The sequence below is a fragment of the Strix aluco genome, chromosome 16 (genome assembly GCF_031877795.1).
Source record: "Strix aluco isolate bStrAlu1 chromosome 16, bStrAlu1.hap1, whole genome shotgun sequence".
NCBI classification, from domain to species: Eukaryota; Metazoa; Chordata; class Aves; order Strigiformes; family Strigidae; genus Strix; species Strix aluco.
The window spans coordinates 19988687-20002199 of NC_133946.1; the positions used below are offsets into that span (position 1 = coordinate 19988687).

Here is a 13513-nt window from a genome sequence, read left to right on the forward strand (position 1 = left end):
TGCTGGGGGACTTGCAGCCCCGGTGCTGCTTGGTGGCCGGAGGCTGCCGGTGCCACGTGGTCCCTGTGGGAAAGGGGCTGCTGCAGGGCCCCACGCTCACGGTCCCAGCAGCAGGGTGTCAGCCCGAGGCTTGCGATGGGCCATGGAGGTAGGAAGGGACAAGCCAGAGGTAGGAAGGGACAAGCCAGCTGGCCCTTTGGAGAGGGGGATCCCATGTCTGTTGTTGCAAGGGCTGAGTGAACGCGCAAGGCTTTTCGCACGCTAACTGGGCGCGGGGCTGAGCGAGCCGAAGGGCGCGAGCTGCAGCGCTCCTGTGCTGCTCCTCCAAAAGCCGTGTCAAGGCAAGTACCTTCCGCTCTCACACAGCTATTATGAAAGAGCCTGGGTTTGTTGCACCCTTCTCTGCCTTTGCCCTCAGGGCACGCTGGGTTGTTTGAATTAATGTAATTAGCACATGCCTTATTAGCTCACTAAGGCACAAAGAACTTGTATATTTGTAGCCAGGTTAAGCAGCCCCTATTAATTTAATAACCGTGTCCTCCTCAGTGCATGGCAACAGTTAATCACTGGTGGTGACTCAGGATCAGCCAGTATGGAGGGAATTTGGGCAAGGTGTGTACGTGTGCGGTTCTCTTTTATTGTGTTGTATTTTTATTAATGAGCAGAGCTGTGAAGGGAATTAGCAGCAGGCGCAGTAGACGGAAGGAAGCTTTCAGTGCACGTTAGCTAAACTGCCAGCCCTGGATATTTCCTATGCTCTACGCTGTCTGTAGAAAAGGATCTATAGAATGAATCCGCATGGTATGGCACAGACTGGGAGGCAGAAATATACAGAAGTAAACTTTAGCAACTCGTGCTTGAACTCTGCTCCAATCAGGTTATGAACTAGATACTCAGGAATTTTGCTTCGTTGTCTGCCGTAGTTACCCTCAGTGAATCCTGGGGCAGAGGAGGTGGCTGGTGTATTCTGGAGCTGCTCATAACTGAGACTGCGAAAGGGCAAGGTTCTCGTGAAAGGACAAAAAATAGTTGCAAGCAGTTTCATTCTCTGCAGTGCTATGGTCCTCAGTCCCTTTTGCAGGGCTGGGTCTTCCATGCACAGAGCTTAGCTAGGTCCTGTGAGACGCAGCCAGGATGCTTGCCACTAGTTTTTTGGGTTGTTTTTTTTTCAGAAGATGCAGGTTATGGGGGTGAGTGCCAGTTTGTGCTCTACCTCCCTGGAATGATGCAGCCTGCAAGTCCAGGATGGTGGTGTGTGTCTCTGCTCCTGTAGTTCTGCACGTGGGAAGGTAAGGTCCTGCACCACTTCTGAAACTAGTGAGTTAAGCTTTTTGGGGGCTCTTTTCATCCAAGATCACTACGCATGCAAAGGAGGCTTCCTGCATTTCTTCTCTTCTTCCCCTTCCTGCAATAATCACAGGTCACGTTCTTTGCAGTGAGCATGAGCTGGAAGGAAAGGCAGGAAGAGTGGTGCTGGAAAGCAGCTGATGTGCTTGCACAGTTTTGGTTGGGTTTTCTGCAAGTAGCTGTTGGGGTGAGATGCAGGTATTCTGCCTGCTCCCCCTCCCTCTTTTTACTTTTCTCATTTGCTATTTCTCCCCCTTGCCAAGTAAACTTGGGCTCTCCAGGCCTGAACTGTTCCCAGTCATCATGAGCTTGTGCAGGAGCATCATTGAGAAGATGAGGCTGTTGCAGGCAGATGGGCAAGGAAACCCCATGAAATTGGACAGCAGTGTGTATGTGCTTGTAATAATGTGCCCTCTCACTGCAGCTGGCGGGGGACCAAGTCCCCAGGCTCCAGCAGAGATGATGAGCTCTTCTGGCTTGCATCTGCTGAGGACCTGGTCCTCCTGGGGGCCACGGCAGAAAAATAAAAGTCTCTGAGATCTCCGTGGAGTGACAGGGGATGCACACGAGTCTGCAGGTTGGAGCAGATAAATTTGTTTCTCCTTCCTTAGAGCCTGTTCCCAGGACAGCCCAGTGCTTGGATGAAGGTACCGTGAGTGGTTAGTGGGGCGAGGAGCTGTGATGGTGTATGTTGTACTGGTGGTACGGGTGCATTGCAGGGGTAAAAAAAAAAAAAAAGAAAAAGTCTGTGGGAAGAGAAGTGGGTGCTGGGGTACCTCAGATGCTGGGTGGAGGTGGTGATTTTGTTTTGATTTTATTTTTTCTCTCCTTTTTTCTTTCACTGCTTCAGGGGCAGGAAGGGACACTGCTTGGCTTGGTGGGTAGGAGGCTTTCCGTGCAGGATCAGAGCAGCCCACTGGCTCAGAGCTGTGGGCTGCTTGGCACACACCAAGATGGGGCATTTTCAAGGCCAGCTTTTTTATCCAGTGAGGAATTTTGTTCCGCTCTCTCTTCTCTCTGTCTGTTCACTGTCTTGGATGAGTCTGGAGAAGGGAAGAGCAGCCTTGATGTGGTGGAGTTGAACCCAACGGCTCCGTTGGTCTTCCCTCACGCTGCGCTGCGGGAGCACCCATGTGTCGGAGCTCTCTTGGCAGGCCCCTTGCTGGCTGTTGGGCTGGGAGGGTTGGAGCTTAATTTATAGCCCTGGCATAGCTGAAGTTGGGGCTATTTTTGGCTCTCATCTTGTTCAACATCTGCCTGAAGGAACGCAAAGTGGGGGAAATAAACTTGGATTTGTGCGTTGGTTTTCTTTCTTCTCAAAAGAAGAAGAGTTTATATTTCCCCTCTCCTTTCAAGGAGAAAAAACCTTTTTTAGGGCTGCTTGCAGCGTTCTGAGAAAAACCTTACTCATCTTGTGACACAAAAGTGGTGGTCATCCATAACAGTCGGTCCTTGACACAGCTGCCACCAAGCTCTCCAGCTCGTGGCCCTGGAGGCCTTCAACTGCATGGTCCATCCTGCGTGCCCCATGCTAGCCCCGAGGCAGGACCGCCAACTCTCAGCAGCACTGACCAGTGCTGTCAGTCCTTCCCCTCTGCAGCCTCGGGTTTGCTGCAGCCGGCCGGCACCGTCCCGGGAGGATGCACTTTAAGGAACAGCTCTGTGCGTGTTTGGGTGTTGCTCTGGTGAGGTACTGCTGCAATTTGGCCTGGAAAAAAGCTTATTCCTCCCAGCAGGGCCACTGGTGCCCCTTCCTTTCAGAGGAGATCGGTCTGCTGAGAGCCAGGAGCCCTGGTTTTGTTGCTGGTGGGGAATGAATCGTCCCTTTCACGCGGCAGAACCTCAGCTCAGCACTCTGCCTCATTTCTACTGACTGAGCTGGAATCTAACCCTTGCTTTCCCTTGGGCTTCTTGGTTGGTTGTTTTTAATTACAGCTTTGTACATGGTGATTATTTTAAATTGGGAGGGAGTAACCTTTTTTCTACTCTGCTGGTCTCTTAGCAGAGCACACAAGTGAGGGATTTGCACCATTTAGTTTCTCAGTGGTAAGTCCTTCCAGAACAAAAGGTTTGTCTGTCACCGTCAGTGGGCTCTGCCTTTTCTTGACCACCACAGATTATTGAAGAGGAAATGCTGTATGTAAGTTCTTGTTTGTTTTCCCAGCTCTGTCTCCCATCTGCCAGACTCTAACTTCTCGGTGAAGCTGTCCTCTTTCTCCAGCTAATGCTGCATGTCTCTGAAGCTCTAATTTCATGAAAACTGGTATGGAGAACTGATCCAGAGGAAGGTGGGTTTAAAAAGTTAGAATCACACTGGTTCAATGTGTGACTACATGGTTTCTCAAGTGGCACTTGAAAAGGGGCATCACTGACACAAAGCACCCACTTATGTCGTCCAAAGATGTTCAAGCTGCAAACTTGCTTATACACCAGCATGATCATATGTGGGCAGTTTTACTATCTGTCAGTTAGCTTGTGCTTCCACTGTTGTGTCTTCAGCTGCAAAATAATGTAGCCCATTATAAACTTAATTTAAATAATAATTTTCTGTAGAAGTTGCCACATATACATAGTTCATTGTGTTTGCATATGGAGTAGTTGTTCTGTAGCTATTTTTTACAGATCCCTTTGAATTGGTGCTGGGGCTTGCAGGTCTCTACAGACCAAAGGCTGGAGCCCACCACTATTTTCAAGCAAAATGCTGAGCCTGAATTCCTGCTATGGCCATGCTCTGACCTCATATCACTGCATCACTGAAGATTTTATTATAAGAGATGCATGGAAAGGGTTTTTGGCCCTCTGGCTCCCACGCCTCTTGGTCCGTGTTTCTGTAGAAGCCATGGAGAACCAAGACTGAGTTTGCCTTTGAGCATGAGTAGTTGTCCATAATTTGAAGGCTCGTTGCTTGTGTTGTAAGTGTTCTGAGGAATGAGAGGGGAGCAGGGCTGTAGCATTCTTGATGTGGCATTTGTGCAGAGCAGAGGAGCTGGGTCTCTTGAGACTCATCCACTAGACTCGGTTGCCTTTTTGAGAATGTGAAGAGGAGGCAGGTTGAGATGGGAAGAGTGCCAACAGCTCCCATGGGTTTCCTTTGCTCTCCTCAGTCTTGCCAGGGATGCTGTGAGCACTTTTAGGCCTGTTGTCTCTCTCTCCCAGGAGGGAAGGCACTGCAGTAACTGCCTTATGAGAGTGTTTTAGTGTGTTGCTCTTACAGAGCAGGACTCTGCCACATGCTCTCAGTGAGGTGACTGCAGGCTCATTTGTCCTGCTGAAACCTTCCCTTCTGGTTCCTTCAGCTTGGCAGCCCTGATGTCCTTGGACAGCAAGACTTGCCGTGTGAGCCCTGGGTGAGTCACTTCTAACGGCTGTCCTCACTCATCCCATCTCGCAGTGCAGCTGCAAAACCTCCTGTACAGGGGCTGTCCTTGCCTGAAGGTCTGTGCAGCCCCTAAAATAACAGGTCCCAGATCTGCACGGAGATCTCTTGGTGTGCTGCAGTGCTGATACCCAAGCCCAGCTTCTTGGTGAGTGTGAACTCTCTGGCAGTTTCCCAAGACATGCAAAGCTGAAGGGCGTATCTGGCGTTTGTTGCAGATCGACACAGGCCTGCTCCTCAGGTCTTTCCGTCTGACTTGAATGCAGATGGCTTGGCACTGAGCAGTTGTGCTTTGCTTTATGCCTGGCCCAAGTGGGATACGCTCTGGTAACCAGAGTGTGACCTGGTGGTAGGACCTATGAACTGGACTCCGTTTCCTGAGCTGTGCTGGAATAGAGCTGAGGGGTAGGAGACTCACCTGGGAGAGACATGTTGGTGCAAGGAGAAGCCTCCATGGGACTCCCCCTGTTAAGCAATAGGGCAAATAGCTTCTGCACTAATCTAAGCAAGTTGTTTGGCCTGGAGAAGCTCTCCAGGTCAGGAAGGCACACTTCTCTTGCGGCTCACAGTGTCTTTTGGAGGCCTTTCTCCAAGCCTGGCTCTCACAGAGGTAACAGAAGATGCTTGTTGTCTTGACTTACTGCTTAAGGTTTCTCAACAAAGCAGACAAAACTGCATGTTGCTGTACTGGGGGGGGGGGGGGGCAGCCTGTTGCTTCCAGCAGAATGCAGAGCCCAGAGGGGAGAGCATGGAAAAACTGGGTGTATTCCTCCTGCTTCTACTGCCCAGAGGCAAGAGGATCCTCACCTCCTTCCCTGCTCTTTTGTCCCCTTCCTTTCCGGTAATACCGGCTGCTCCACTCACTCTGATCCTTGCTTTGGAGTCAGCAGCTAGACAGGCTTCTCCCAGTGTGGCCAGGCAGACAGAGGGAGTAAAGCATCTGTCTGATGTCTTCGGTAACCCTTTTGCTTTGCATCGAGGTGGCCCTGGTGACTGAGACCAGCAGGCAAACCTGGAGAAAGAGAGAGCTGCCTCCAGCACACGGTGGCACTTTTGTCCCTGAGATAAGAGGGTTGGTTGGAGCAGCTCAAAAGAAGCTCTTGAGTGCTGAGCCCTCTCCCTCCTTGGAGAGTGGTGGAGGTGGCTGCATTTCCAAGGCTGGTCTCTGCTGTCTCTGTTTTGTCCTCTTGACTACCCTTGTGTGAATGTAAATAAGGTCTCTGAAATTCCTGGGATCTCAGATAAATCCTGGGGGAGAGGACAGTTGCAACACGGTGCACGCAGTATCAGAATATAGGACGCTGCTGTAGTCCCAGGGGCTTGCAGGATTGTCCCCTGTGACACTTTCACCGTGGCCCTGTTGTGGTTCCTCTCCTGTCACAACGTTATGGGTAACTACACTGGTCCAGATGGGTAAAGGATGTGGTGGGCAAATGCTCTGCTAAGATGTTGCACTATTTTTGTTCATGGCTTGTTTTTTTCCTAAGCTGAAATGTTGTCATGGGAGCAGGGTGTTCCTCAGTCTGCCAGTTGTGGTTGGAAATCCTGTCTGAAGGTAAAGGACAAGCTGGCAATGGAGCTGGAATGAGAGTTCAGGAGCCTTTGCTGCCAATCAGGAGTTTTGATCCTCTTTTCGCCCCCCCCACCATGGGTTTCCAGGTAAATCTATACTGCCACCACCTGTGTTTGTGAAGTCAAACACCTCTCTAACACGCCCTCAGCCTGGAGACTGTCCTGTACTGCCAGGGAACTTGCCTATTTGTGGCATGAGGGAGATATTTTGAGGCATTCTTCTATCATCACAAGGTCTCGCAGCGTGGAGAAGTTAAGGCTTCCCAGACTGAGCCCAGTTTGCAAGGAGTGTGGAGGCAAAGTTTGCCTGCTGTTTTGCAAGGGCGCCAAGCCTGACTGTTTTCACTGCGAATGTGCTCTGGCATTTTTGGCTGTAGGTAGGAGGGTGTTGGGGGACACCCATCCCGAGCAGGCAGTGGGAGGGAAGCCGCACAAGGCAGAGCTAAGTCGTGGAGGAGGGAAGGGGCTGCAGGAGCTGAGGGCTTTTGCGGGGAGCTGTTGGGAAGGAGGAGCAAGGGCCCTGCGTGCTGGGGCTCAGCATCCCCGCCGACTTGCACGTTGAGTGGGCGCAGTGCCACTGAGCCTGTCCCCACAGGGGTGTGAGCAGCCAATGGTGCAGGCAGGTGGTGTGGCACCTCCCCGCTGGGACTTTGGCCTTTTTTCACCTGAGGCAAGGGGGGGACCTGCCCTGGGCTTGGCGCTTTCAAATCCCAGCGTCATACAGGGACAGTCGGCCGCTGACCACGAGGCAGGTGAGTTTGCGTCTGCAGCCCGGGGCTTCTGCCTGGTGGCAGAACTGTATGAAGGGGCCGTGCTGTCCCGCGGCGCAGCCAGAGAGGTGACAGTCTGCGACAGTCGGGGAGCGCCCACCTGTGTGTGTGAGAGCTGCTTTGTTTTGTTGAGGACTAATGCTCTGCCTGGTGCTGCAGGGAAGTTCATGGCAGTCCCTGCTTTTGAGAGCTGAAGGGCAAGCGAGCAGTAAAGATGAAACTGCCACCGATGCCCTCCAACCCCTCTGTCCCAAAATGTCACGAGCAGGCAAGAGCCAAGTCGACAGCTTCTCCCCAGGTGAGATTTCCTGCTGGTGACTCCCTTGTCCCCTTTGTGCCAGGCCTGCATCTACGAAGCAGCTTCTCTCAGGAAATATTTGCAGTTTAGTCTGCACTCCTTAAACCTTACTGTTGCGATGGCAGCTTTGCTTCAGTCGTTAGCAAAACTTGGCGTGGTGTCCACACCTTCAAACGCGTTTGTGCTGTGAAGGAAAGTGGTGTGCTGATCCCAGAGGGTTTCTCCTCTCCCAAGCAAGTACTAGTTGCTGATTTCTTTCTGCCCTGACAGTGAGCGGTCGCATGGCTGTGTCCTCTCGACACAGTGGATGCTGGCATGGCTTTGCTCCCTTCTCTCACCCCTTGAGCCCTGCTTCTTGATGTTGGCTTCTCTGGCTGGGGACTGGGTTTGTCTGCTCTTGAAACAAATGGAAATAAGTGGAAAGGAGCCCTGTCTTCCCCTTCTGCTGTTTATTTTCAAGTCAAGGTTGTAGTTTGAATGTTTGTTTTCAGTGACAGCTCCAGCATGTGTTGGCCTCCAGTTCTGTCTCATCCCTGCCTGACCACTCTGTACAAATGTTTGTGCTGGCATGAAAGCAGGGATGGGAACACATGTTTGGGTGTAGGGAGAGGACGGGATCGCTTCCTTCGGCCGCAGCGCCAGCTGACGTTGGCTAAAGGTCTGCTGTCAAAACGGCAGCCTGCGTGCGCTCGGATAAATCGGCATGTCCGACAGTCTGTGCTTGAAAGGCTGCGCTCGGCTGCGGCGAGGGGCTGCTGGGGAGGGGGGCGCCTGGAAATGGGAGGGCTGGCAGAGGGCAGGAGTGAAGAGCTGGCTTCTGTTGGGGGGCTGCTGGCAGGACTGCGGGAAGCTGGTGGACTGGGGTGCCCGTGGTGGCTCTGGCAGCCTGGCAGAGAGAGAGCGGCACAAGAAGGAGGGTGCTGAGCTGTGGGGACCCCCAGGGTCAGACTGAGGGCAGAGCAATGGCATCTGGGGGTAGAGGTGTCAACCCCCAGCCGTAGGGCAGTGTGGTGGCAATAAATGCGATGAGTGTGGTCAGAGCTGTGGGTAACCTTAACCTGCCCCTTCTCCCATGATGATTCTTGGCTTGTGGAGTTGTTGGATCCCTGTATCTCCATCCAAGCTTGCTGGCAGCAGATGTGGCATGTGATGAGACTGTGCTCCCCTCCATGCCCCAGGCTGGCCGTGATTCTCTAGTAAGCACTTTTTCTTCAGGTGATAAGGCAAGAACCGAAGGTTAAGAGTCCAGCCCCGTGCCCTAGGCTGATCTGGAGTGCAGCAGGTCTGTGGTGTGCCATCCTGGAGGAAACCTCACCATCTGGCTAGTGTGGGTGGTGTGTGGCAAGGCAGGGGAGCAGAATAGCACCATTTTGCCAGTGGCTGAGCCTGTGGGGACCAGATACATCCAAAGCTGGCTAGGATTGTGTTGTGGTACCCCCAGTCTGGCTGCTCTGTCGCTCTTTGAAGATGGATTTTGGGAGCAGGGGAGAGGCTGCGCTGAGGAGGCTCCTGGTCTATCTACGTGTGGCAGTGTGAGCTCTGGGCTGTTTGCACTGCTTCTCTGCCTAGCACGGAGGCAATTCCCTGTGCTGCGGTGTGCGTGTCGCTCTGACACTAATTTGCTTGATCACTTTAATAAATGTAGAAGAGACGTCCTGGTGTGCGAGTAATGGGGCATTAATCCATGCCTAGCTGTGTTAACAGCACTCTAGGAAGGAATTAACGCCACATAATTCATCACCCGTGCAGCTCTCGCTCTCTTAATTATGGGATGTTTGATTTAGGACCCCCTTCCGTGAGGGCTGCTCAGCCTCTTCGGCTTGGAGGTGGGTCTCTGGCAGCTCTCCTTTCCTCTGCCCACCCACTACCAGTTTCTTCCCAGCTCCTCTGTGGCTCGTGCCATGCAGGTTCCCAGTTCCAGCAGCGCCGTTGACTGCCTGGTTGTGAAGTTTAGCTGTACAAAGACTTCCCTGAGGCATCAGTACCCTTTTGGTGCTGCTGGCTTGTCTGCTGCCCCAATGCAGGTGCTGACGGGAGGCTTCCTGGGAAGATGCAGGCACTGCTCCCTGACCCTGCTCCCGTAAGAAGCCCTGGAGCTACCCCCCTGCTTGGCTGCAAAAGCTTTGCTTGCCTGCTTTTGTTTGCCTTTTTTGGCTCCCGAGGGCACCGTGTTCCTGGGGAGATATACTTAGGTCTTTACTTAATGTCTTTACTTAGGTCTTTACTTAATGTCTTTACTTTCTAGGTTAAATGTGTAATGTTGTTTTGGATTTGTTTTTTAAATATCCTGAAAATTACCTGCATTCTCCTCCCAGCCTGTGTTTTTCCTCCCCTCAGACTGCAGCGGCTGTTTTCCTGGCCTGGGAGGGACTGTGGTCCAGCTCTCCCCGGGAGCTCCCTGGCCAGGGCGCCGGAGGCTTCATCATTCACCATCTTTTAAGGGACTCGGGGAGTTCTGTAGATGACACCAAAGTGCTCAGATAGAGTTTGCAGTGACTTTGGGTTTGTTTTGCAAATGGTCGTTTGCTGGAGCTCTGTTTAAACAAACAAAGCTCAAATAAGCTTTCCACTTCAGTGCATTAAAATCCTTTAATGCATTAAAATCCCCTAGCCATGGACATTCAGGCCTCTGCTGTGCCAGGTGCTGTATAAACAGTTATCAAGTGCTGGTGTATGCTGTAAAATCATCACATCGTTCGCTTCCCCTCGCTCGTCCGCGAGTTGGATAGCTTTTGTTAGGGGAGATGATACTAGTCCTGGCATTTGCTGGCCGTACAGCCAGTACCAAGGAAACCTGTAACTTTGCCCGGTTTTAAACCCAGGAAGATTATTTTTACCCTTTCCTGCTGTGCAGCTGCAGCAGGAGCATCTGTTCCCTGGTGGGAAGCAGCAGCAGTTTTCCAGCTGGGTCGGGCTCTGCAGTTACTGGGCAGGTGGAGAGCTGAAGCCAAAAGTCAGAAGGGAAAAAGGGAGGAGAGAGCTAAACCCAGCTGTCCCAGGTTCCTCTCGGTGCGGTAGCGTCTCCCACACCCATCACCCTACTTGTGTCAGCAGGTAAGAAACAGCCCTGTGATACATGTGTGTGTCCATCTCTTTTGGCTACCTGTCAGTGGTGAACGTGAGCCTCGCTGTCAGCCCCTGTCTTGCCCTTTACGAGGGGTGCCTGGCCTCCGGGGTGCCCCTCCGCAGGGAAGGGTGCAGCAGGGGCAACGAGGCAGGAGTTTGCCAGAGCTTGGAGCAGGGTGTCAGGACCACGCGGTGAATGTATTTTGTCAGAGCTGCTGCTTCAATAAACACAAATATCCTGTTGAGGGTATAGGTGTTAAGTGAGTTTCAATGATTCAGGGCTTGTTTATGCCAGGGTTACAGGCTTTCAGCAACTGGTCTCCCTATGTTTTTATATTTTGGTCTTATTCTGGTTAAAATGATAGAGAATTAGATTAACCTGAACCAAATTACTCATGTGGACATGCATATGGAAGTACATGCAGCAAAAAGTGTAAGCGATTTTCACTCAGAAAGTGCAGACTTAGCTGATCTGGAGATTTTTAAGGTCTGCTTCCACGGATTAGTCGAGATCATGTAAACTGTCTGAAGAGGGGTCATGGAAGGGGTGGAAGGTGTAACAGTGTACTGAGTGAGGTTCGTGTGCATTGTTTTGGAGAGGAGCCCCTTTCCATGTGCTGGTCTCTCATGGCTTTGGCTGAATTTGGGACTCCAGAAAAAGCAGCTTTAGTCTTGTGTTGCCCAAGCGTGGAACTGCAAATTCTTTCATGCTGCCCTGTCCTCGGCACTTGCTGTAACCGGGAGAGGAGCTGGTCAGTGCTGAACTATGTGTAACCTTACCCCTCTCCAGTGCCTGTTTGCACCATCACCAGCTCTTTACACTTTCAGGGACCTTTTATTCTCAGGAATGCCTCTGGCCCTCGGGTTGTATCTCCAGAGCAGAAGCGTCAGCCTGAAAGCCACCTTGTTGGATGTGAGATTCTGCGTGGCTTAGGAAATCTGCAATAAAGGGCAAATTTCATTCCAGAGGCAAAGGGCAAAGATATCTCTGCTTCTGGCTCACCACCCAGGTGGCAGCTGGAAGGGGAGAGAGAGGAGAGTGGCCAAATGCTGCTGAGATGCCTGATGAAAGCACGGGGCACCTGATTCCCAGGTTGGAGGTGAGGAGGAGACAAGGACACCTCCAGAAAGCTGAAGGTTGTGGCCGCTTCTGGAATTTTCTCCAGCATCCAGATTTCTTTGTGTGGCACTTCTACCAGCTCTCGTTCAACAGTAACAATTAGGAGTCTTGGAGAGAATGGTTTCCTGCAGACTTGGAGCTTCAGTGCTGTGCTGAGCTGAAAGGAGTGGTCCAAAGGGCAAAGTCGCATCAATGGCGTGGGGAGGGAGAGATACCACTTAAGACAGTGTTGGCATAAGACTGAGCACAGGCTGTCTGTTTGGACTGGGAAATAGAGGAAGGAACGTAACCGCTGGAGGAGCAGGTTTTTGAAGACTGTCCTTTAGAACAGCACGTATGTGTTGGAGGGGAGTGCTGAATGGGTCTCACGATGGCACGTGATTGTCTTGGGGTGGCTGGGTGGACCTGCAGCGGGCCGGAGGTCCACATGGTGCTGTGTGAAATGCTCCCTGGAATTGGAGGGAGCTGTGATGGGTACTGCTGTCCTGGCTGCTGCGCAGAGCTCATGCACTGCCTGGCTACTGCCCTTCCTCACGTGCTGCTGGAGCCTGACAGCTCTGGCAGCTCTTCCCTCCATATGTGCTTATGTATTTATATACACACACATTTATACGGCTCCCTCTGGAGCTCGGTCTCCTCTGAGGAGACCAGGAGCTTCCTTAAGTCACTTGTTCCTCAGCTGGCCTCACCCTGCAGCCTGCCCAGTAGGACCTGAGCTTCAGGAAGAATGTAAGTATCTCAACTTTGTCTCCTTGGTGTCTTTCTCTCCTTTCCCAGGAAGAAACTGAAGTGAAAAAGACGTGACTGAAAAAGAAATCAAGGAAGGATTTGAAGGAACAGATTCATTTCTTAACAAGATCAAGTTTGAATTAAATGGCTGATAAACAGATCAGGTAACTTTTCTAAAAAATTTTTGAGTTGTTGGTTGTGCTTTAGATTTTTCTGTTAAAGATTTTAAACCTTAATCTGTTTTGTGATACAGAGGTTGGAGGAAATCACCTGATCATCTCTTTTTGGCCTTAAACAGTTCTGATTCCTTATCTGCTCCTTTCTTACCTACTTTTTAACAACATTCTTTTGTTTTCTGTCTTTGCCATGTTGTCACATTTCTGCTTTGTTCAGTTCTTTTTTCTCGCTGCCTTTTTCTTTCTGCCCTCTGCTTTTTACCCTGCATGACTTGGTTTCTTCCTCTTTCAAAGGTCAGCTTGACCTGCTGACTTCAGCTTGCTGACAGCAAAGGCACCTCCTTGACCAGCCGAGGATGCAGTGCTTGTCATTAGAAAGTCCACACAGATGCAGTCTTGTGCTCTTCTTCTAAAGCCAGTCAATGCTTGAGTGATTGCAGGAACATGAAGTACCAACAATAATTAATGACATTTAAGTGCACAGCAGGAACTTAAGAGCGTTGGTCCTAGCATATGCAAAGGCTGGATTTGAGTCCTCCCTGAAAATAAATCTGGATGCGTTTTCTGGAAAGATACAGTTGTACCCTGAGCTTCCTAAGAGCTTTGTTGGATAGATCTGCACAGTACTGCACGTGGGTTTAACTTTCTGCTGCTTGTGAAGCTGCCCCAGATAAACGACTCCTACAATGCTGTGGGATTCCTGTGGGGTCTTGATCCTCTTCTAACATCTACTTTTCCAGGTTACCAGCTCAGGACAGGAGGGGTCAGCGGGTGAATGAAACCTGGTGACAGGAGGCCAGGACTTGGCAATGCCTGAATGCTACAGCAAGAGGGCTGCCCCTTCTTAGCGTTTGCCATGATTAGGATATCTTCCTGCGTGCCTGCCCTCTGCTAATGAAAACAGCCCTGAGCTGTGCTGATAACGAGACGGCATTGTGGAGTGTTTATGTGCCTAGATTTGCCCGTCATCAGTTACCCAATTTGGAGAGCACTTGGCACTCTTCTCTTACACCCATGCACGCTGAGATTCACCTCCGTGGAGCCTGACGGGTGTATGTC

The 13513-nt window shown here is 51.3% G+C and overlaps 1 protein-coding gene across 3 annotated transcripts in view; it reads left to right on the top strand.

Annotated features, from left to right (window-relative positions):
• SLC25A22 (solute carrier family 25 member 22) overlaps positions 1-13513 on the top strand; it is a 53026-nt gene that overhangs the window by 10361 nt on the left and 29152 nt on the right. For 2 of the 3 annotated variants that reach the window (XM_074842701.1, XM_074842703.1), the window contains exon 2: positions 12327-12442. In XM_074842701.1, coding sequence (XP_074698802.1) covers positions 12423-12442 — 20 coding nt within the window. In that variant the 5' untranslated portion in view covers positions 12327-12422. Of the gene's footprint in view, positions 1-3487; positions 3636-12326; positions 12443-13513 lie in introns of those variants that run through there. The other variant, XM_074842702.1, reaches the window with a different exon arrangement.